This window comes from Bombina bombina, chromosome 1 (assembly GCF_027579735.1).
Source record: "Bombina bombina isolate aBomBom1 chromosome 1, aBomBom1.pri, whole genome shotgun sequence".
Lineage (NCBI taxonomy): Eukaryota > Metazoa > Chordata > Amphibia > Anura > Bombinatoridae > Bombina > Bombina bombina.
In genome coordinates, this window is record NC_069499.1 from 1,038,142,464 (window position 1) to 1,038,167,685 (window position 25,222).

Below are 25,222 nucleotides of genomic sequence, written 5' to 3' on the forward strand. Positions count from 1 at the left end.
GTAACTTTCAGACCTATTTTAGATCTCAAGAGTGTAAACAAGTTTTTTGGGGATCCATCTTTGAAGATGGAATCTATTCGTTCCATTCTTCCTTTGGTTCAGGAAGGTCAGTTCATGACCACAGTGGATCTAAAGGATGCGTATCTGCATATTCCCATTCACAGGGATTATCACAGGTTCTTAAGATTTGCATTTCTAGACAAACATTTTCAGTTTGTAGCTCTTCCTTTTGGTCTGGTAACAGCTCCCAGAATTTTTTCAAAGGTCCTGGGAGCATTGTTGGCGGTGCTTCGATTGAAGGGTGTTGCAGTGGCTCCTTATCTGGATGATATTCTAGTTCAGGCTACATCTTTTCAACTAGTAAACTCCCACACGGAGTTGTTGTTGTATTTTCTGCGCTCCCACGGTTGGAAGGTGAATTTAGGAAAAAGTTCCTTAATTCCGGCTACAAGAATGGTATTTTTGGGGACCATTATAGATTCTCTAGAGATGAAAATGTTTCTGACAGAAGCAAGAAAGTTCAAAGATATTCAATGCATGTCTTGCTCTTCAGTCCCTTCCTCGGCCGTCAGTGGCTCAGTGCATGGAGGTTATTGGTCTGATGATTTCAGTCATGGACATCGTTCCGTTTGCTCGGTTCCATCTCAGACCTCTGCAGTTATGCTTGCTCAGGCAGTGGAACGGGGATTATGCGGATCTATCTCCAAAGATTGTTCTAGATCAGATGTCAAGATATTCTCTTCCATAGTGGTTGTCTCAGGATCTTCTCTATCAGGGAACTTGCTTTTGCAGACCTGCCTGGGTGATTGTAACCACGGATGCCAGTTTGCTGGCCTGGGGTGCTGTCTGGGGTTCATTAAGGGCTCAGGGTCTATGGACTCGGGAGGAGTCATTCTTCCAATAAATGTTTTGGAACTGAGAGCAATTTTCAATGCTCTTCTAGCCTGGCCTCAGCTAGCTTCAACCCAATTTATCAGGTTTCAATCAGACAACATAACGTCAGTGGCTTACATCAATCATCAGGGAGGAACTTAGAGTTCCTTGGCCATGACAGAGGTAGCCAAGATTATTCAGTGGGCAGAGATTCACAACTGTTGTCTGTCTGCTATCCACATTCCAGGGGGAAGCGGATTTTCTGAGCAGACAGACTTTTTATCCGGGGGAGTGGAAACTTCATCCAGAGGTATTTTCCAGCTTGATTCTCAGTTAGGGCAGCCGAAGTTGTGTCTCATGGCATTGTCATGGCATGCCAAGCTCCCAAGGTACGGGTCAAGGTCAAAGGTCAAAGGATCGTCAGACTGTTTTGATAGATGCTCTGACAGTTCCTTAGACTTAGTCTGGCATATGTGTTTTTTCCGTTTGCTCATCTTCCTCGGGTCATTGCTCGGGTCAAACAAGAGAGGGCATTGGTGACTCTCATTGCTCCGGCGTGGCCTTGCAGAATCTGGTTTGCAGATCTGATGGAGATGTCTTCCCTTCCACCTTGGTGTCTTCCATTAAGGAAGGACCTTCCTTCATCCAAATCTCGTTTCTCTGTAGCTGACTGCTTGGAGATTGAATGCTTGATTCTTTCTAAGTGTGGTTGTTCTGAGTCAGTCATTGAGACTATGATTCAGGCTCGTAAGCCTGTGACTAGGAAGATTTATTATAAGATTTGGCGTAAATATTTGTATTGGTGTGAATCAAAAGGCTACTCATGTTGTAGAGTTAAGATTCCTAGGATTTTGTCTTTTCTCCAGGGTTTGGAGAAAGGTTTATTTGCTAGTACCCTGAAGAGTCAAATTTCTGCTTTATCTATTTTATTGCACAAGCGCATGGAGGATGTGCCAGATGTTCATTCTTTTGTCAGGCCTTGGTTAGAATTAAAAATTAGAAAAAATGGAGAAACCCTTTACCCCAAAGTTAGACAAGTTGTTAACTGTGGTTAAATGTAAATAGTAGGATTCTCCTTATGGACCTTGTTAAACCTGAGATTTGCGTTAATTAGGTCTCATTTTAGGAGCAGTGCGTAAGCATAAAAATAAACAATTTACAAGGGTAGACTAAGCTCACAAGTATATGAGCCTAATCCTAGAAAAGTATGCTTCTATGAAGCATACTTTTCTAGGATTAGGCTCATATACTTGTGAGCTTAGTCTACCCTTGTAACTTGGTTAGAATTAAGCCTGTGTTTAAGTCTACTACTCCATTAAAAAACAAAAAACAAATTTTGCGCAAAAAAATGCTAAAGCTTGTAGGTAAAAAGGAAGAAAGTGAATAAATATATAAATAAATATAAGACTTTTATATATTGACTACAAATGTAAAAGATATATCTTCAGAATATATTTTCACACACACAATTCATCCAAATTTTTAAATCAAATAATTAATTACAATCCTCAAAGGAACGGTGTAAAGTTCAATAAAATGTAATTTAATAGTTCAACATATTACTTAATAAGCAAAAAATTCATAAAATAACAGTTAAAAAATGGATACATTAATATATTCATACATTTAAAATACACCAAGAAAAAAGAGATACTTTCGTGTATACACGCTATGCCCTGCAATAAAAATAATAAACAACTTTGATTAAAAAATAAAGGCAAATTCGCCCCTTGTTAAGAAAAGGGTTAACTTACGTAGGGATAATCCTTCTCAGAGTAGATAATAGCCCCAAAAACAAAGGACCCTCCAAATTCTTTTTCACAGGCTAGTTAGATAGTAGAACCTCCGAATTCCTTTCGAAAGGGTGGATCGATAGTGAAAGCCATAAGCCGTCTAAGTAAAGAGACAAAATCGCCTGCTTAGGTAGATATCAAAGGCTGTTTAAAACAAAGTACATTCGTACTTACACATAGGAAAATGGGAATCAGCGTAGTCTCCCCAGCTCTCCATCTCTCCAGGGACTCTTGCGGAACACTCTTGTAGCTATCGCCACAAACTTCGTCCAAGAGCACAGGTCGACCACTTTTTAGGAGAGTTCACAGGGGAAACAGGAAAACGCCAAACAGAAGCAACACCTGAACAAGTTACAAGACTACAGAAAGTCCTTAGCATCAAAGTCAGGTGATACAAACAACGAATAATCACTGAGCAACGCGTTTCAAATCTTTGTCAAGCTCAGTTGGCAAGTTCATAGTATTGGCTATTTATACCCAAATCCTTAAAGGGGCAGCCCATGTTTAATATTTAATTATAGTTATAAGTGCAGTTTTTATTTCAAGTGGCTTGTTGCTATCTGAAAGTGAAGTGACAACGGACCAAAACCGGAAAAAGTTTTACCGCAGAATTTCCTCCCACAGGGAGTGTCACGTCAGACGCCAACACTTGCGGCAGGGTGGAGAGCACTGCCAACCAAGCGGTCAGACGGACCTCTTCTACGAAGAAGAATTTTAAGACATCAGTCAGAAACTTGAACAAAACAGGTAATTTTATACTGATGGCATATCCTAAAGACTATTCACTTAGCTAAAGGTTGACAAAGGCTTATTACAACTGCGTTAGGTAAGGGCAGTTACTCACATTAGATACAAAGTAACCCAAAAACCGATGGTACATTTTAGAAACATATTACGCTGCAAACTCTAATGTATCTATTTGTTCCGATGTTACTGTGATTTGACACCAAAGGAAAAGTGTTCAACAAAATACCAAATAACTATTTACCTTTTGTATTCGATATACTACACATCACAACTTGCTTAAGGTGGAAATTGCAACAAATGTTTATATTGGGACTACTGTGAAATATTTTATTCCTGTCTAATCATATTGATGCATCTATAAAGTTTAATAAGATATTGTGATCACTTTATTGAGAGACGTCCCAAAAATCCTAGAAGGTCATTGAATTATTTTTTAATATTTTAAATAAATCATTTTTTTCTTAATACTGGGTCTTTTTTAAACAAATTGCAGACGATCCATAGTATAGTATATAAATATACTCAGTGGCTCCTTATCTGGATGACATTCTAGTTCAGGCTACATCTTTTCAACTAGTAAACTCCCACACGGAGTTGTTGCTGTATTTTCTGCGCTCCCACGGTTGGAAGGTGAATTTAGGAAAAAGTTCCTTAATTCCGGCTACAAGAATGGTATTTTTGGGGACCATTATAGATTCTCTAGAGATGAAAATTTTTCTGACAGAAGCAAAAAAGTTCAAAGATATTCAATGCATGTTTTGCTCTTCAGTCCCTTCCTCGGCCGTCAGTGGCTCAGTGCATGGAGGTTATTGGTCTGATGATTTCAGTCATGGACATCGTTCCGTTTGCTCGGTTCCATCTCAGACCTCTGCAGTTATGCTTGCTCAGGCAGTGGAACGGGGATTATGCGGATCTATCTCCAAAGATTGTTCTAGATCAGATGTCAAGATATTCTCTTCCATAGTGGTTGTCTCAGGATCTTCTCTATCAGGGAACTTGCTTTTGCAGACCTGCCTGGGTGATTGTAACCACGGATGCCAGTTTGCTGGCCTGGGGTGCTGTCTGAGGTTCATTAAGGGCTCAGGGTCTATGGACTCGGGAGGAGTCGTTCTTCCAATAAATGTTTTGGAACTGAGAGCAATTTTCAATGCTCTTCTAGCCTGGCCTCAGCTAGCTTCAACCCAGTTTATCAGGTTTCAATCAGACAACATAACGTCAGTGGCTTACATCAATCATCAGGGAGGAACTTAGAGTTCCTTGGCCATGACAGAGCTAGCCAAGATTATTCAGTGGGCAGAGATTCACAACTGTTGTCTGTCTGCTATCCACATTCCAGGGGGAAGCGGATTTTCTGAGCAGACAGACTTTTTATCCGGGGGAGTGGAAACTTCATCCAGAGGTATTTTCCAGCTTGATTCTCAGTTAGGGCAGCCGGAGTTGGGTCTCATGGCATTGTCATGGCATGCCAAGCTCCTGAGGTACGGGTCAAGGTCAAAGGTCAAAGGATCGTCAGACTGTTCTGATAGATGCTCTGACAGTTCCTTAGACTTAGTCTGGCATATGTGTTTTTTCCGTTTGCTCATCTTCCTCGGGTCATTGCTCGGGTCAAACAAGAGAGGGCATTGGTGACTCTCATTGCTCCGGCGTGGCCTTGCAGAATCTGGTTTGCAGATCTGATGGAGATGTCTTCCCTTCCACCTTGGTGTCTTCCATTAAGGAAGGACCTTCCTTCATCCAAATCTCGTTTCTCTGTAGCTGACTGCTTGGAGATTGAATGCTTGATTCTTTCTAAGTGTGGTTTTTCTGAGTCAGTCATTGAGACTATGATTCAGGCTCGTAAGCCTGTGACTAGGAAGATTTATTATAAGATTTGGCGTAAATATTTGTATTGGTGTGAATCAAAAGGCTACTCATGTTGTAGAGTTAAGATTCCTAGGATTTTGTCTTTTCTCCAGGGTTTGGAGAAAGGTTTATTTGCTAGTACCCTGAAGAGTCAAATTTCTGCTTTATCTATTTTATTGCACAAGCGCATGGAGGATGTGCCAGATGTTCATTCTTTTTTCAGGCCTTGGTTAGAATTAAAAATTAGAAAAAATGGAGAAACCCTTTACCCCAAAGTTAGACAAGTTGTTAACTGTGGTTAAATGTAAATAGTAGGATTCTCCTTATGGACCTTGTTAAACCTGAGATTTGCGTTAATTAGGTCTTATTTTAGGAGCAGTGCGTAAGCATAAAAATAAACAATTTACAAGGGTAGACTAAGCTCACAAGTATATGAGCCTAATCCTAGAAAAGTATGCTTCATAGAAGCATACTTTTCTAGGATTAGGCTCATATACTTGTGAGCTTAGTCTATCCTTGTAACTTGGTTAGAATTAAGCCTGTGTTTAAGTCTACTACTCCATTAAAAAAAAAAAAAACTAATTTTGCGCAAAAAAATGCTAAAGCTTGTAGGTAAAAAGGAAGAAAGTGAATAAATATATAAATAAATAAGACTTTTATATATTGACTACAAATGTAAAAGATATATCTTCAGAATATATTTTCACACACACAATTCATCCAAATTTTTAAATCAAATAATTAATTACAATCCTCAAAGGAACGGTGTAAAGTTCAATAAAATGTAATTTAATAGTTCAACATATTACTTAATAAGCAAAAAATTCATAAAATAACAGTTAAAACATGGATACATTAATATATTCATACATTTAAAATACACCAAGAAAAAAGAGATACTTTCGTGTATACACGCTATGCCCTGCAATAAAAATAATAAACAACTTTGATTAAAAAATAAAGGCAAATTCGCCCCTTGTTAAGAAAAGGGTTAACTTCCGTAGGGATAATCCTTCTCAGAGTAGATAATAGCCCCAAAGACAAAGGACCCTCCAAATTCTTTTTCACAGGATAGTTAGATAGTAGAACCTCCGAATTCCTTTCGAAAGGGTGGATCGATAGTGAAAGCCATAAGCCGTCTAAGTAAAGAGACAAAATCGCCTGCTTAGGTAGATATCAAAGGCTGTTTAAAACAAAGTACATTCGTACTTACACATAAGAAAATGGGAATCAGCGTAGTCTCCCCAGCTCTCCATCTCTCCAGGGACTCTTGCGGAACACTCTTGTAGCTATCGCCACAAACTTCGTCCAAGAGCACAGGTCGACCACTTTTTAGGAGAGTTCACAGGGGAAACAGGAAAACGCCAAACAGAAGCAACACCTGAACAAGTTACAAGACTACAGAAAGTCCTTAGCATCAAAGTCAGGTGATACAAACAACGAATAATCACTGAGCAACGCGTTTCAAATCTTTGTCAAGCTCAGTTGGCAAGTTCATAGTATTGGCTATTTATACCCAAATCCTTAAAGGGGCAGCCCATGTTTAATATTTAATTATAATTATAAGTGCAGTTTTTATTTCAAGTGGCTTGTTGCTATCTGCAAGTGAAGTGACAACGGACCAAAACCGGAAAAAGTTTTACCGCAGAATTTCCTCCCACAGGGAGTGTGACGTCAGACGCCAACACTTGCGGCAGGGTGGAGAGCACTGCCAACCAAGCGGTCAGACGGACCTCTTCTACGAAGAAGAATTTTAAGACATCAGTCAGAAACTTGAACAAAACAGGTAATTTTATACTGATGGCATATCCTAAAGACTATTCACTTAGCTAAAGGTTGACAAAGGCTTATTACAACTGCGTTAGGTAAGGGCAGTTACTCACATTAGATACAAAGTAACCCAAAAAACGATGGTACATTTTAGAAACATAATACGCTGCAAACTCTAATGTATCTATTTGTTCCGATGTTACTGTGATTTGACACCAAAGGAAAAGTGTTCAACAAAATACCAAATAACTATTTACCTTTTGTATTCGATATACTACACATCACAACTTGCTTAAGGTGGAAATTGCAACAAATGTTTATATTGGGACTACTGTGAAATATTTTATTCCTGTCTAATCATATTGATGCATCTATAAAGTTTAATAAGATATTGTGATCACTTTATTGAGAGACGTCCCAAAAATCCTAGAAGGTCATTGAATTATTTTTTAATATTTTAAATAAATCATTTTTTTCTTAATACTGGGTCTTTTTTAAACAAATTGCAGACGATCCATAGTATAGTATATAAATATACTCAATTTCTTTCGGCATATTGCAAATAATATTAACGGCTACATAATTTTCATTAATATTTTGTACTCTTATCTAATTAATTACCGGCCGCTACACATTCACTACTTATGACACATCATAATCTATTTAAAATATAGATCACACTGTTTACTGCATACTTTATTTGGCACAGGCACCTTAAATTTAACACCCCACATTACACACAGGACCTCTTATCTTTCACTTCTTCATATACTGCTTAAGTCCTCCTATATACACTCCTTTTTGGATTAAAGAAATATTATACACTTAGCACTTTATTAATACACATCGTTTTTCCCAAATTAAGAAATTTTATACAATTAATTTTTTCCACTTATTCCTTCAGCTCTTTAACAGCGCCCTCACCTCATCACCATACTATCTAGCAACACACTACTTAGAGCTAGCTGCTGATCGGTTCTTGAGCATATATGCCTCTTGTCATTGGCTCACCTGATGTTTTCAGTTAGGTCCCAGTAGTGCATTGCTGCTGCTTTAGCAAAGGATACCAAAAGAACAAAAAAAACACAAATTTAATAAGATGAGAAAATGTTGGAGTTGTTTAAAATGGTATGCTGTGTGTGTATTATGAGAGAAACTGGCATTAAGATCCCTTTTAATTTAGATTTGTATGCCTCAAGAGTAGCTAATTTAATTTTGAGATCTTATTTGCAAAAGTGAGTATAATTTAATATGGCCCTAGCCTATCCCATCATTAATGAGCAGCCCTCCATTTAAGTATTAGTGTGTGACTCTCACAATAAAATATTACGTAATATTGAGGATTTATTTTTTCAGACTTTATAGAACTCATTTACTTGACTACATTCATAAGTTATAAAGCATTGCCGGAATATTTGCACTTTTTATGTTTGTTATAACTGTAGTTTTTGTTACCTATAAACAAGATTTGACATTTTCATTTGTATTTACTTTACATGAGATAAGCCGGTCTTATCCAATTTTGAGTTTAATGTATTTGAAATTACGACTTTTCTGAGCACAGTATCTATTAATTGATCTAACCTTGTTTAAAGGAACATGAAAACTAACTTTTCTCCTACATTGGTGTATCCGGTCCACGGCTTCATCCTTACTTGTGGGATATTCTCAATCCCTACAGGAAGTGGCAAAGAGAGCACACAGCAAAGCTGTCCATATAGCTCCCCTCAGGCTCCGCCCCCCCACTCATTCTCTTTGCCGCTCTAACTAGTAGCATCTCCCCGGGGGTGGTAAAGAGTATGTGGTGTTAGTTGTAGTTTTTTATTTCTTCTATCAAGAGTTTATTTTAAAATAGTGCCGGCTTGTACTATTTACTCTGCAGCAGAAAGTGAAGAAGATTTCTGCTAAGAGGACTATGATTTTAGCACCAGTAACTAAAATCCATTGCTGTTCCCACGCAGGACTGTTGAAACCAGATAACATCAGTTGGGGGGAACAGTTTGCAGGCTTAACTGCTTCAGGTATGATCAGTCATTTTTCTAACAAGACCCAGTAATGCTAGAAGACTGTCAGAAATTCCCTCTGGGATAGGTAAGCCATTGTTATTAGATTCAGCAATAAAAGGATGGCTTATTTTAAGGGCTTATGCTGGTTGACACTATTGTAGGCTAATCGATTGCTTTTTAGCAAGTTTCCAACTTAAATAGGTGTTTTTTTATCAACTTAAAACACTTTTGGGGATTAATTTGCGCCTGGCACTTAGTTGGACACCTTAATCTAGTCAGAAAGACCCCTCCACTCTGGTATGCAGAGGAAGGAAGCCTCATGTTCGCGCCTAAATTGCGCACTTGTTTTGACTAGCCAGTTCATGCAGCTTCACGTGGGGAGTCCGGAGGCATCAGAAAGGGCTCCAGGGAGGCTTATATTCTTACCAAAATAACCCTAAGGAAGGTAAAAGCCACAGGGCAAGCTGTGGCAGAGTACTGTAGTGTGTTAACCGGTTAACTGCTATTAGCTCCGGTTTGGGCATTAAGGGGTTAATTGGTCTGAAAATTTGTGTGCAACCTTTTCAAAGCATTATGACACTGTGGTGAAAATTTCATAAAAATCGGATGTGTTTTTGATGGTATTTTGATGTTTCAGTAATAAAGTGTGCACTTTTATTATTTAAAGAGACAGTAACGTTTTTGTCAAAAATAAATTTTATTGCATTGAAGTTACTTTTAAGTCTGTAAAACATGTCTGAACCTTCAGATAGCCTATGTTCTGTATGTTTAAAGGCCAAGGTGGTTCCCCCATTAAATTTATGTGTGAAATGTGCTATAGCGTCCAAACAGCTTAAGGACCGTACAATTACACTTAAAGATATAGCCCAAGATGATTCTTTAGCTGAAGGGTGTGAAGATAGCTCGCTATCCTCCCCTTCTGTGTCAACACCAGCTATGCCCGCGCAAGCGATGCCCAGTACATCTAACACACCAATTGCGATTACTATGCAACAGTTAGCGGCAGTAATGGATAATTCTCTCTCAGCATTTTTATCCAAACTGCCTGCTTTTCCTAGGAAGCGTGATTGCTCAGTTTTAAACACAGAGGATGAGCAAGCAGACGCAGAGGATAAGTTATCTGTAGTTCCCTCACACCAATCTGACTTAGCGGTGAGGGAAGGCCTGTCTGAGGGAGAAATTTCTGACACAGGAAAGGTTTCTCAGCAGGCAGAGCCTGATACTATAGCATTTAAATTTAAGCTAGAACACCTCCGCGCCCTACTTAAGGAGGTCCTAGCTACACTTAATGATTGTGATCCTTTGGTGATCCCAGAAAAATTATGTAAAATGGACAAATTCTTAGAGGTCCCAGTACACACTGATGCGTTTCCAATACCCAAGAGGGTGGCGGATATCGTTAATAAGGAGTGGGAGAAGCCAGGAGTACCTTTTGTTCCCCCTCCTATATTTAAGAAAATGTTCCCAATTGTTGATCCCAGAAGGGACGCGTGGCAGACGGTCCCTAAGGTAGAGGGGGCAGTTTCAACGCTAGCTAAGCGCACGACTATACCAATAGAAGACAGTTGCGCTTTCAAAGATCCTATGGATAAAAAAATAGGTTTACTTAAGAAAATCTTTGTTCAACAGGGTTTTCTTCTTCAACCAATTTCTTGCATTATTCCTGTAACCACTGCAGCGGCTTTTTGGTTTGAGGAACTAGAAAACTCGCTCCAAAAGGAGACTTCTTATGATGAAGTCATGGACAGAATTCACGCCCTGAAGTTGGCTAATTCTTTCATTACAGACGCCGCTTTCCAGTTAGCTAAATTAGCGGAGAAAAATTCTGGTTTTGCAATTGTGGCGCGCAGAGCGCTTTGGTTAAAGTCTTGGTCGGTGGATGTGTCGTCCAAAACAAAATTACTTAATATTCCTTTCAAGGGTAAGACCCTATTTGGGCCAGAGTTGAAGGAAATTATTTCAGATATCACTGGGGGAAAGGGCCATGCCCTTCCACAGGATAGACCTTTCAAGGCTAAAAATAAGGATAATTTTCGTTCCTTTCACAATTTCAGGAACGGACCGACTTCCACTTCTACAGCCACTAGGCAAGAGGGTAACGCATCCCAGCCCAAACCAGCATGGAAGCCATTGCAAGGCTGGAACAAGGGCAAACAGGCCAAGAAGCCTGCTGCTGCTACCAAGACAGCATGAAGGGGTAGCCCCCGATCCGGGACCGGATCTAGTAGGGGGCAGACTTTCTCTCTTTGCTCAGGCTTGGGCAAGAGATGTTCCGGACCCCTGGGCACTAGAAATTGTTTCTCAGGGGTATCTTCTAGAGTTCAAGGACCTTCCTCCAAGGGGAAGGTTCCACATGTCTCGCTTATCTTTAGACCAGATAAAGAGACAGGCATTCTTACGTTGCGTAGAAGACCTATTAAAGATGGGAGTGATACACCCAGTTCCAACAGCGGAACAAGGACTGGGTTTTTACTCAAACCTGTTTGTAGTTCCCAAAAAAGAAGGAACTTTCAGGCCAATTCTGGACTTAAAAATTCTAAACAAATTCCTCAGAGTTCCATCATTCAAAATGGAAACCATTCGGACAATTTTACCAACGATCCAGGAGGGTCAATACATGACTACCGTGGACTTAAAGGATGCGTACCTGCATATTCCTATCCACAAAGATCACCATCAGTTCCTGAGGTTCGCCTTTCTGGACAAACATTACCAGTTCGTGGCTCTTCCGTTCGGATTAGCCACTGCTCCCAGAATTTTCACAAAGGTGCTAGGGTCCCTTCTAGCGGTGCTAAGGCCGAGGGGCATTGCAGTAGCACCTTACCTAGACGACATTCTAATACAAGCGTCGTCTCTTCCCAAAGCAAGGGCTCATACAGACATTGTTCTAGCTTTTCTCAGATCTCACGGGTGGAAGGTGAACATAGAAAAAAGTTCCCTGTCCCCGTCCACAAGGGTTCCCTTTTTGGGAACAATAATAGACTCCGTAGAAATGAAGATCTCAGAGGTCAGGAAGTTAAAGCTTCTGAACGCTTGTCGAGTTCTTAAATCCATTCCTCAGCCCTCCATAGCTCAGTGCATGGAGGTAATATGACTAATGGTTGCGGCAATGGACGTGGTTTCTTTTGCTCGAATTCATTTAAGACCATTGCAACTGTGCATGCTCAAACAGTGGAATGGGGATTATGCAGACTTGTCTCCCCAGATTCAAATGGACCAGAAAACCAGAGACTCACTCCTCTGGTGGCTGTCTCTAGATCACCTGTCTCAGGGAATGAGTTTCCGCAGACTGGAGTGGATCATCATCACGACCGATGCCAGTCTTTTGGGCTGGGGCGCGGTCTGGGAGTCCCTGAAGGCTCAGGGTCTATGGTCTCGGGAAGAATCTCTTCTCCAGATAAACATATTGGAATTGAGAGCGATATTCAATGCGCTCCAGGCATGGCCTCAGCTAGCGGAGGCCAGATTCATCAGATTTCAGTCGGACAACATGACGACTGTAGCGTACATCAATCATCAGGGGGGAACGAAGAGTTCCCTGGCGATGAGAGAGGTATCTAAGATCATCAAATGGGCAAAGGATCGCTCCTGCCATCTATCAGCAATTCACATCCCAGGAGTGGACAACTGGGAAGCGGATTATCTGAGTCGTCAGACTTTCCATCCGGGGGAGTGGGAACTTCACCCGGAGGTTTTTGCCCAGTTAACTCAACTATGGGGCATTCCGGATCTGGATCTGATGGCGTCACGTCAGAACTCAAAAGTTCCATGTTACGGGTCCAGGTCCAGGGATCCCAAGGCGACACTGGTAGATGCCTTAGCAGCGCCTTGGTCGTTCAATCTAGCTTATGTCTTTCCACAGTTTCCTCTTCTCCCACGGCTAGTAGCCAGGATCAAACAGGAGAAGGCTTTGGTAATTCTGATAGCTCCTGCGTGGCCACGCAGGACCTGGTATGCAGACCTGGTGAATATGTCATCGGTTCCACCATGGAAGCTACCTTTGAGGCAGGACCTTCTTATTCAAGGTCCATTCGTACATCCAAACCTAGTCTCTCTGCAACTGACTGCTTGGAGATTGAACGCTTGATTCTAGCTAAGCGTGGGTTTTCGGATTCAGTTATAGATACCCTGATTCAGGCTAGAAAGCCTGTCACTAGGAAAAATTACCATAAGATATGGCGGAAATATCTTTGTTGGTGCGAATCCAAGGGTTACTCATGGAGTAAGATTAGGATTCCAAGGATTTTAGCTTTTCTCCAAGAAGGATTGGAGAAAGGTTTGTCAGCTAGTTCCTTTAAAGGACAGATATCAGCTCTGTCTGTTTTGTCACACAAATGTCTGGCAGCAATGCCAGATGTTCAGGAGTTTGTGCAGGCTTTAGTCAGTCAAGCCTGTCTACAGACCTGTGGCTCCTCCATGGAGTCTAAATCTAGTTCTTTCATTTCTTCAGGGGGTTCTGTTTGAACCTCTACATTCCATAGATATTAAGTTACTATCTTTGAAAGTTTTGTTTTTGGTTGCTATCTCTTCCGCTAGAAGAGTTTCTGAATTGTCTGCTTTGCAGTGTAATTCACCCTATCTGGTGTTTCATACAGATAAGGTCGTTTTACGTACCAAACCTGGTTTTCTTCCAAAAGTGGTTTCCAATAAGAATATTAACCAGGAAATAGTTGTTCCTTCTCTGTGTCCTAACCCAGCTTCTAACAAGGAATGTCTGTTACACAATCTCGATGTGGTTCGTGCTTTGAAGTTTTACCTAAAAGCAACTAAAGATTTCAGACAAACTTCATCCTTGTTTGTCTATTCTGGTAAGAGGAGAGGTCAAAAGGCGACTGCGACCTCTCTGTCTTTCTGGCTGAAAAGCATCATCCGGTTGGCTTATGAGACTGCTGGAAGGCAGCCTCCTGAACGAATTACAGCTCACTCTACTAGAGCTGTGGCTTCCACTTGGGCTTTCAAGAATGAGGCTTCTGTTGAACAGATCTGTAAGGCAGCGACTTGGTCTTCACTGCATACATTTGCCAAATTTTACTAATTCGATACTTTTGCTTCTTCGGATGCTGTTTTTGGGAGAAAGGTTTTGCAAGCAGTGGTGCCTTCCGTTTAGGTTACCTGACTTGTTCCCTCCCTTCATCCATGTCCTAAAGCTTTGGTATTGGTTCCCACAAGTAAGGATGAAGCCGTGGACCGGATACACCAATGTAGGAGAAAACAGAATTTGTTTACCTGATAAATTTCTTTCTCCTACGGTGTATCCGGTCCACGGCCCACCCTGGCATTTTAGTCAGGTTTAAATTTATTTTATAAACTACAGTCACCACTGCACCCTATGGTTCTCCTTTTTCTCCTAACCGTCGGTCGAATGACTGGGGGGGCGGAGCCTGAGGAGAGCTATATGGACAGCTTTGCTGTGTGCTCTCTTTGCCACTTCCTGTAGGGATTGAGAATATCCCACAAGTAAGGATGAAGCCGTGGACCGGATACACCGTAGGAGAAAGAAATTTATCAGGTAAACATAAATTCTGTTTTTTCACTTTATTTTTCATGATTCAAATAAAGCATTTGATTTCAAACAACTTTCCAATTTACTTCTTTTATCCAATCTACTTCATTCTCTTGGCATCCTTTTTTTAAAGGAGCAGCTTTGCGCTGCTGGGAGCTATCTGGAGACATCGGGTGAGCCATTTAAGAGGCATTTTTGTGCAGCCAACATTCAGCATCTAGCACCCAGTAATGGATTGCTGCTCCTGCGCCTACCTAGATATGCTTTTCAACTAAGGATACAGAGAGAATAAAGCAATTTAGATAATAGATGCAAATCGTAACTTTGTTTAAAATCACATGTTCTGTCTGAATCACGAAAGAAAAATTTTGGATTTCATGACGCTTTAAGGGAAAATGACTAATATAAATGAAATGTTTTATTCCAGCTTGTTTAACTTGTAGGATCTGAATTATGCATATATTCAGGTTTTGATTTAAGTAGAATTGTGTATTTCAGATAAGATCTTTTTGTATTTGTTTAGGTAATGACAGATGGAGGACACAGCAAAGGGTTTGGCTTTGTGTGCTTCTCCTCGCCAGAAGAAGCAACTAAAGCAGTCACGGAAATGAATGGTAGAATAGTTAGCACAAAACCTCTGTATGTTGCACTGGCTCAAAGAAAGGAAGAAAGAAAAGCCATCCTTACAAATCAATATATGCAGAGACTAGCAACAATGAGAGCAATGCCTGGACCTCTTCTTGGTTCCTTCCAACAGCCCACAAGTTATTTCTTACCTGCTGTTCCACAGGTAGCGTGCCCAAACGTATATAGAAAACACAATGATATAGCTTTGTGGTTAATGTCACAATTACAGATAATGAAGAGTTTGTTAAATGAATTGGTATATCATTTTATCAGTCATATGAATTTCTTAGATATAACATTTTCTTTTGAAGCCTCCAAGCAGAACGTTTTATAGCCCAAGCCCTGTAGCTCCAGTGCGTCCATCTCCTCATTGGGCACAGACTTCCAGACCGCCTCGTAAGTACTGTTTTGTCTATAAGTGGTAGTGTATTTTATTTAGAGATGGTTTGTAACATGGCTGTTCACTCAACTAATAATGTTTAAATTGAAAAGAAATGTTAAGGAAATGTATGATTAGTAAGTGCTTATGGGTTTTCTTTTTTTTTTGTAATCTTCAGTACTATTGGTTAAATTATGTCAGCTTAGAGACATTATAGTCAACATTTAATCTTCCTAATAAAGTGTTTAAGGAAAATAACATTGTTATATATAATTTGTTGTTGCACTATTTTGTTTTAAGATATTTCTTTACAAAATTGTGTATGGTTTACACTTTAAGAAAAGGTTGATATCCAATGTAAAATGTGGCAAATGACCTACCCAGGTGACAAAATAAACATAGGAAAGTTGGTTAAGATTGTATGCTGTATCTGAATCATGAAGGGAAGCTTCATGTTTTTGTGTCCCTTTAGCTGACCCTGTGAAGTATTGTATGCATGTTATAAGTGCTACTCTTGCATATAACCCTCCCGCATCCTGTAAGCTTCAGTGTAATTTCTCCCCATTTGGAATGTTCGTTTACCTCAGGTTATATGCTCCTTTGGATCTTTTTTGGATGGGGGAGGCTAATTTGCAAGTATAACATTATTTCCTTAGGCTGGCTCATGGTCAGTGCTGAGGATGCATTAAACATAGTCACACAGGCTGGCTAACCCCATGTGATAATATTCTTATTAATCTCATTGTCAGGAGAGGCCTGCTATCAGCATCTGATTACTTTGAGCAATGAGAGCCACTCAGGGAGCTTTCCTGACAATTCACATTAAGCCCATTTAAAGGGACATTAAGCCCATTTTTTTTCTTTCATGATTCAGATAGATCATGTGATTTGAAACAATGTTCCAATTTATTTCTTTCATTTGTTTTATTCTCTTGGTACCCTTTTTTGAAAAGTATCAGAAGCTGCTGATTGGTGGCTGCTCATTTATGCCTCATTCTATCACCCAATACATTTAATTAGCTCCCAGTAGTGCATTGCTGCTTCTTCAACATAAGATGCCAAGAGAATGAAGCAAATTTGATAATATAGGTAAATTGGAAAGTTGTTTAAAATTGTATCTGACTCCTGAAATAAAAAAAAATGGGTTTTATGTCCTTTTAAGGCCCAGAATCCCTTTAGGTCAGTTATAACTCTCCCTGTTGTAGTATTTCAGGCCTTGATGGACATTGTTGTAAATTTATTATATTTTCTAGCCAAATCCACAGTGGGCTTGCACAATGAGAGTTAGTGCTAAAGAAACTGCCAATTAATTTTACTAGTGAAGTAACTGAGTGCCAGATGCAGTCTCTAACTCTATCTATGGGTTGCTATTCAAATCTTTAATATGGGCCTGATTTCCAGATGCCGACGAGGGAAGGTGTGTGTCTTCTCTAGAATAGAAAAAGAAACTAGGTCCTACACTTTCAATCCAGCACTTAAACATATTCTTACTCAGTGGTAACATTTGCTTTCAAAATTGAGACATTTCAAATGGAAGTAAATCACCATGGGTAAAGGTAATTCTACTACCTGCACATGTAATATTACATGCAAACTCAAGTCACAGAACATATTGCATGCAAAAGTCTGTACTGCTTTTTTTTGGATTGAAAGGTTTAAATATGCAGTTTTTATTTAAATGTGTATGTAGTTATGTAGTTTGGTTTTTATTTTTTTGTAGAACTGATGTTTGTGTACTATGGAAAAGACATTGTTTTTATGCTTGAGGCATGTCCACTAATAATGCAGCAGCATAACTCCTGCACGTGCATGCCTTGAATGGCAATCTTAAAGATGCATGAATACATACTTATCCATGAGTTAGCTTTACACCCTTGTGTCAGATTTCTTTCATACAGGTGGTGAGAGTCCATGATTCATTACTCATGGGAATTACCCTTCTCTACCACTAGGAGGTGGCAGAGATTCCCCAAACCCGTTATAAAACCCCTCTCACATACCCCAGTCTTTCCTTTGCCTCTGCATGAGGTGGTTGAAGAATTAATTCTTATGAGAAAGGGGTTTTCAGTCTATATTGAGATCCAGTTTCTCCACAGAGTACAGTGCTTGTCAGAGGGATGTATCTGGGGTATGTTTTATGATTCTTTCTTTCATATAGGTGGTGAAAGTCCACAAGCTGTTACTGTAGGAGTATACATTCTTACCAGGAGAATGTGAAGTGTCCCAAACCCCAAATGCCTATAAATACCCCTCAGACATACCTCAGTTTTAAAACTTTGCCTCCTTAGGCGGTGGTGAAGCATGATGTGCTTGAGTCTAAGCATATTGAAACCAAGTTCTTTAAGTACAGTGTTTGAGGTATGTAAAGGGAGTATTGCCTCATGTCACCATGTTTTCACCTATGGGAAATCTTTTTATGAGGCTCTCTGTAAATTTTGTCGCAGGGATTCATCTTCTGCCTCCCTTTACAGATCGACATTATACTCTACTTTCCATTACCACTGCTGATATGTTTCAGTACTGGTTTGGCTGTCTGCTTCTAAGTGGACGAGTGTCTGCATGCAGGTAAGTATAAATATTTTATAGACACTCACAGCAATGGATGGGGCACTTATATTTAAGTTCTCTCTGTATAAAATGTGTACAGAAGCCCATGGGACATGCAATGTTCCCTTGTGTTTTATTTAAAACTGTTGTTTACCTCAATAGATAAAGGGAGGAAATTTAGACATGAAACAGTCCTAACTGGGTAACAAATAAGAGCGTGCATGCCACACCACACACTCTTTTTATGTAGACAGTTGTGACATCATGACACGCCAATGTTCAGATTTTCCTGCCAAAATCACTGATATTTAAGCTCCGCCCCAAAATTTCAATTTTCCTGTAAAATAGAGTATTTACGCTCCGCCCTCACTAAAATATGCCCTCCAAACAGTCAGGGACCCTTTTTTTCTTCAAATAAGCCCTCAATGTTTCTGTGAAAGGAATTAATGTATAAATTACTATAGAGGGGCAAATAGGCCAATTTTTCCATAACTCAAAATTGACTTTACAAGGGATTTATTGTTGTTCATTATTATATTTTGTTTTATATTTTGCCATAATGGAGCAGCACCACCCTGTTCCTGAAGCAAGCATGGAAACTGAGCAGACTGAGCACCTTTCTACAAAAGCTAAGTGTACTTATTTCAAATCGTCTGAAGTAGCTTCTTCAGGTCATTTATGTGTGTCATGTCTAGATTATTTGTCATGTTTTAAACAGCGTAATGATGTTTCCATATATGCATAAACTCCTACTGTTTTTTTACATAAACAGCCGGATGCAGATGGCGTACCCACAGCACTGAAAGTTTGTTGCTGCTGCCATGGATAAGGCCCGGGCTGCACTGCCGAATTCAAATAAACGCAAAAGGTCAGCCCATGTTTTACCTAACACTAGTAATATTTGTAGTGACCAACAGAATACTGAAGTATCCATTAATGATGATGATTCCTCTGAATCAGAAGCTCCATCAGACATAGAACCTGACAATTCCTCCTTTATGTTTATGTTTATAACTGAATATATCCATTCTCTTTTAAAAATAAGTTTTAGTCACTTTAGGGATTGCAGAGAATAATCCTGCTGATGATAAACTCTGTAGTTGTTTAAATTCAGTATATAAAACCGTTTCCAATCTCCCTGAGATTTTTCCTGTACCTGATGCTATCTCTGACATGATTGGTAAGGAATGGTGTAAACCAGGTACCTCCTTTTAACCCCCTCTGCAAGGTTTAAAAAATTGTACCTATTACTAACTTAGAACTGTGGAAAACCGTCCCCAACATTGATGGAGCCATTTACACTGTTGCTAAATGTACTACTATTCCTTTGGAAGATAGTACTTTTCAAATATACTCTAGATAGGAAACTTTAATTTTATCTAAGAAGTATTTATTTACATACTGGCTATATTCTTAGACCAGCCATATCCATCGCTGACCTATTTGCAGCTTCTTCCTTTTGGTTAACCAATCTGGCTCAACAGTTATTTTCTGACCCTGAATATACCAACATTTTAAATATACTGCAACATGCAAATAATTTTATTTGTGATGCAGTTTTTAACATATTAAGATGAACATCAAAACTATGTATTTAACTATTCTAACTAGAAAGGGGCCCTTTAGCTCAAATAATGGAATGCTGATATGGTATCTAAAACCAGACTACTATCCCTTTCATTCCAAGGAAAGAATTTATTTGGATGCCAAATGGATTCTATTATTTCTATTATTACTGGTGGTAAGGGTGCTTTTCTTCCTCAAGACAAAAAGAATAAAGGCCCAGGCTTTTCTGAAATCATTTTCAGACCTAGAACCTTTGCGAGTAATTGTCCCAGAACCTTTACTGGAACAGGGCCTTTTTTTTTTTTTTTTATTCAAATCTCTTCATTGTTGCATAAACAGGAGATTCTGTCAGACCTATTTTAGATCTGAAAACCATTAACAGATTTGTGAAAGTCCCAACTTTCAAAATTGACACTATAAGGACTATTCTGCCCTTTATTCAGCAAGGTCACTTTATGTCCACAATAGACTTACAGGATGTGTATCTTCACATCCCTATACACGCAGAACATCGTCTGTTTCGGAGTTTCTCTTTTTAAGAAAAACTTTACCAATTTGTTGCTCTCCCATTTGGCCCAGCAACAGCTCCACACATTTTTACAACGGTGCTTGGTGCCCTTCTATCTGTAATCAGTGAGCAGGGTATTGTGGTGTTTCTTTATTTGTACAATTTCTTGGTACTAGCTCAGTCTTATTTTTTAGCAGAATCTCTGACCGCCCAACTGCTGTTGTTTCTGCAAGAACATGGTTGGAGGATCAAGTTGCCAAAGAGTTCCTTGATTCCTCAGACATAGGTCACCTTTTTCTCCAACATAGGTGTGTCCGGTCCACGGCGTCATCCTTACTTGTGGGATATTCTCTTCCCCAACAGGAAATGGCAAAGAGCCCAGCAAAGCTGGTCACATGATCCCTCCTAGGCTCCGCCTTCCCCAGTCATTCTCTTTGCCGTTGCACAGGCAACATCTCCACGGAGATGGCTTAGAGTTTTTTGGTGTTTAAATGTAGTTTTTATTCTTCAATCAAGAGTTTATTTTAAAATAGTGCTGGTATGTACTATTTACTCTGAAACAGAAAAGAGATGAAGATTTCTGTTTGTAAGAGGAAAATGATTTTAGCAACCGTTACTAAAATCGATGGCTGTTTCCACACAGGACTGTTGAGATGAATTAACTTCAGTTGGGGGAAACAGTGAGCAGACTTTTGCTGCTTGAGGTATGACACATTTCTAACAAGACTTGATAATGCTGGAAGCTGTCATTTTCCCTATGGGATCCGGTAAGCCATTTTTATTAAATAAGAATAAAGGGCTTCACAAGGGCTTTAAAGACTGGTAGACATTTTTCTGGGCTAAAACGATTGATTTATAAGCATTTTTAATAGTTTATAGCTTTGAGGAGTTATTTTATTCTTGGGAATTATGTTAAAGAAACGGCAGGCACTGTATTGGACACCTTTTTCACTGGGGGCCTTCTCTAATCATAGGCAGAGCCTCATTTTCGCGCCACTAATGCGCAGTTGTTTTTGGGAAGCAAGGCATGCAGATGCATGTGTGAGGAGCTCAGATACATAGAAAAAGCTTACTGAAGGCGTCATTTGGTATCGTATTCCCCTCTGGGCTTGGTTGGGTCTCAGCAAAGCAGATACCAGGGACTGTATAGGGGTTAAATATAAAAACGGCTCCGGTTCCGTTATTTTAACAGTTAAAGCTTTCAAATTTGGTGTGCAATACTTTTAAGGCTTTAAGACACTGTGGTGAAATTTTGGTGAATTTTGAACAATTCCTTCATACTTTTTCACATATTCAGTAATAAAGTGTGTTCAGTTTAAAATTTAAAGTGACAGTAACGGTTTTATTTTAAAACGTTTTTTGTACTTTGTTATCAAGTTTATGCCTGTTTAACATGTCTGAACTATCAGATAGACTATGTTCTGTATGTGAGGAAGCCAAGGTTCCTTCTCATTTAAATAGATGTGATGTATGTGACAAACAATTTAGAGAAAATGATGCCCAAGATGATTCCTCAAGTGAGGGGAGTAAGCATGGTACTGCATCATCCCCTCCTTCGTCTACGCCAGTCTTGCCCACACAGGAGGCCCCTAGTACATCTAGTGCGCCAATACTCCTTACTATGCAACAATTAACGGCTGTAATGGATAATTCTATCAAAAACATTTTAGCCAAAATGCCCACTTATCAGCGAAAGCGCGACTGCTCTGTTTTAGAAAATACTGAAGAGCATGAGGACGCTGATGATAATGGTTCTGACATGCCCCTACACCAGTCTGAGGGGGCCAGGGAGGTTTTGTCTGAGGGAGAAATTTCAGATTCAGGGAAAATTTCTCAACAAGCTGAACCTGATGTGATTACATTCAAATTTAAATTGGAACATCTCCGCGCTCTGCTTAAGGAGGTGTTGTCTACTCTGGATGATTGTGACAATTTGGTCATTCCAGAGAAATTATGTAAGATGGACAAGTTCCTAGAGGTCCCGGGGCCCCCCGAAGCTTTTCCTATACCCAAGCGGGTGGCGGACATTGTAAACAAAGAATGGGAAAGGCCCGGCATACCTTTTGTCCCTCCCCCTATATTTAAGAAATTGTTTCCTATGGTCGACCCCAGAAAGGACTTATGGCAGACAGTCCCCAAGGTCGAGGGGGCGGTTTCTACTCTAAACAAACGCACTACTATCCCTATAGAAGATAGTTGTGCTTTCAAAGATCCTATGGATAAAAAATTAGAGGGTTTGCTTAAAAAGATGTTTGTTCAGCAAGGTTACCTTCTACAACCAATTTCATGCATTGTTCCTGTCACTACAGCAGCGTGTTTCTGGTTCGATGAACTAGAAAAGTCGCTCAATAAAGATTCTTCTTATGAGGAGATTATGGACAGAGTTCACGCTCTTAAATTGGCTAACTCTTTTACTTTAGACGCCACTTTGCAATTAGCTAGATTAGCGGCGAAAAATTCAGGGTTTGCTATTGTGGCGCGCAGAGCGCTTTGGCTAAAATCTTGGTCAGCGGATGCGTCTTCCAAGAACAAATTGCTTAACATACCTTTCAAGGGGAAAACGCTGTTTGGCCCTGACTTGAAAGAGATTATTTCAGATATCACTGGGGGTAAGGGCCACGCCCTTCCTCAGGATAGGTCTTTTAAGGCTAAAAATAAACCAAATTTTCGTCCCTTTCGCAGAAACGGACCAGTCTCAAGTTCTACATCCTCTAAGCAAGAGGGTAATACTTCTCAAACCAAGCCAGCCTGGAGGCCAATGCAAGGCTGGAACAAAGGTAAGCAGGCTAAGAAACCTGCCACTGCTACCAAGACAGCATGAGATGTTGGCCCCCGATCCGGGACCGGATCTGGTGGGGGGCAGACTTTCTCTCTTCGCTCAGGCTTGGGCAAGAGATGTTATGGATCCTTGGGCGCTAGAAATAGTCTCCCAAGGTTATCTTCTGGAATTCAAGGAGCTACCCCCAAGGGGGAGGTTCCACAGGTCTCAATTGTCTTCAGACCACATAAAAAGACAGGCATTCTTACATTGTGTATAAGACCTGTTAAAAATGGGAGTGATTCATCCGGTTCCATTAGGAGAACAAGGGATGGGATTCTACTCCAATCTGTTCATAGTTCCCAAAAAAGAGGGAACATTCAGACCAATCTTAGATCTCAAGATCCTAAACAAATTTCTCAAGGTTCCATCGTTCAAAATGGAAACCATTCGGACAATTCTTCCTACCATCCAGGAAGGTCAATTCATGACCACGGTGGATTTAAAGGATGCGTATCTACATATTCCTATCCACAAGGAACATCATCGGTTCCTAAGGTTCGCCTTTCTGGACAAGCATTACCAGTTTGTGGCACTTCCATTCGGATTAGCCACTGCTCCAAGAATTTTCACAAAGGTACTAGGGTCCCTTCTAGCAGTGCTAAGACCAAGGGGCATTGCAGTAGTACCTTACTTGGACGACATACTGATTCAAGCGTCGTCTCTACCACAAGCAAAGGCTCATACGGACATTGTCCTGGCCTTTCTCAGATCTCACGGGTGGAAAGTGAACGTAGAAAAAAGTTCTCTATCTCAGTCAACAAGAGTTCCCTTCTTGGGAACAATAATAGACTCCTTAGAAATGAGGATTTTCTTTCATGTAATTAACAAGAGTCCATGAGCTAGTGACGTATGGGATATACATTCCTACCAGGAGGGGCAAAGTTTCCCAAACCTTAAAATGCCTATAAATACACCCCTCACCACACCCACAAATCAGTTTTTACAAACTTTGCCTCCAAGGGAGGTGGTGAAGTAAGTTTGTGCTAGATTCTACGTTGATATGCGCTCCGCAGCAAGTTGGAGCCCGGTTTTCCTCTCAGCGTGCAGTGAATGTCAGAGGGATGTGAGGAGAGTATTGCCTATTGAATGCAGTGATCTCCTTCTACGGGGTCTATTTCATAAGGTTCTCTGTTATCGGTCGTAGAGATTCATCTCTTACCTCCCTTTTCAGATCGACGATATACTCTTATATTTACCATTTCCTCTACTGATTCTCGTTTCAGTACTGGTTTGGCTTTCTACAAACATGTAGATGAGTGTCCTGGGGTAAGTAAGTCTTATTTTCTGTGACACTCTAAGCTATGGTTGGGCACTTTATTTATAAAGTTCTAAATATATGTATTCAAACATTTATTTGCCTTGACTCAGAATGTTCAACTTTCCTTATTTCCAGACAGTCAGTTTCATATTTGGGATTATGCTTTAATTATCATATTTTTCTTACCTCAAAAATTTGACTTTTTCCCTGTGGGCTGTTAGGCTCGCGGGGGCTGAAAATGCTTCATTTTATTGCGTCATTCTTGGCGCGGACTTTTTTGGCGCAAAAATTCATTTCCGTTTCCGGCGTCATACGTGTCGCCGGAAGTTGCGTCATTTTTTTGACGTTATTTTGCGCCAAAAATGTCGGCGTTCCGGATGTGGCGTCATTTTTGGCGCCAAAAGCATTTAGGCGCCAAATAATGTGGGCGTCTTATTTGGCGCCAAAAAATATGGGCGTCGCTTTTGTCTCCACATTATTTCAGTCTCATTTTTCATTTGCTTCTGGTTGCTAGAAGCTTGATGTTTGGCATTATTTTCCCATTCCTGAAACTGTCTTATAAGGAATTTGATCTATTTTGCTTTATATGTTGTTTTTTCTCTTACATATTGCAAGATGTCTCACGTTGCATCTGAGCCAGAAGATACTACAGGAAAACCTCTGCCTGCTGGATCTACCAAAGCTAAGTGTATCTGCTGTAAACTTTTGTTAGCTATTCCTCCAGCTGTTGTTTGTATTAAATGTCATGACAAACTTGTTAATGCAGATAATATTTCCTTTAGTGATGTACCATTGCCTGTTGCAGTTCCCTCAACATCTAAGGTGCAGAATGTTCCTGATAACATAAGAGATTTTGTTTCTGAATCCATAAAGAAGGCTTTGTCTGTTATTTCTCCTTCTAGTAAACGTAAAAAGTCTTTTAAATCTTCTCTCTCTACAGATGAATTTTTAAATGAACACCATCATTCTGATTCTTTGGACT

General features: G+C 40.0%; 1 protein-coding gene across 1 annotated transcript in view; it reads left to right on the forward strand.

Moving 5' to 3' along the window:
- PABPC1L (poly(A) binding protein cytoplasmic 1 like) overlaps positions 1 to 25,222 on the forward strand; it is a 756,219-nt gene that overhangs the window by 570,866 nt on the left and 160,131 nt on the right. Inside the window, exons 8-9 of the mRNA XM_053716712.1 lie at positions 15,058 to 15,324; positions 15,473 to 15,557. Coding sequence (XP_053572687.1) covers positions 15,058 to 15,324; positions 15,473 to 15,557 — 352 coding nt within the window. The remainder of the gene's footprint in view (positions 1 to 15,057; positions 15,325 to 15,472; positions 15,558 to 25,222) is intronic.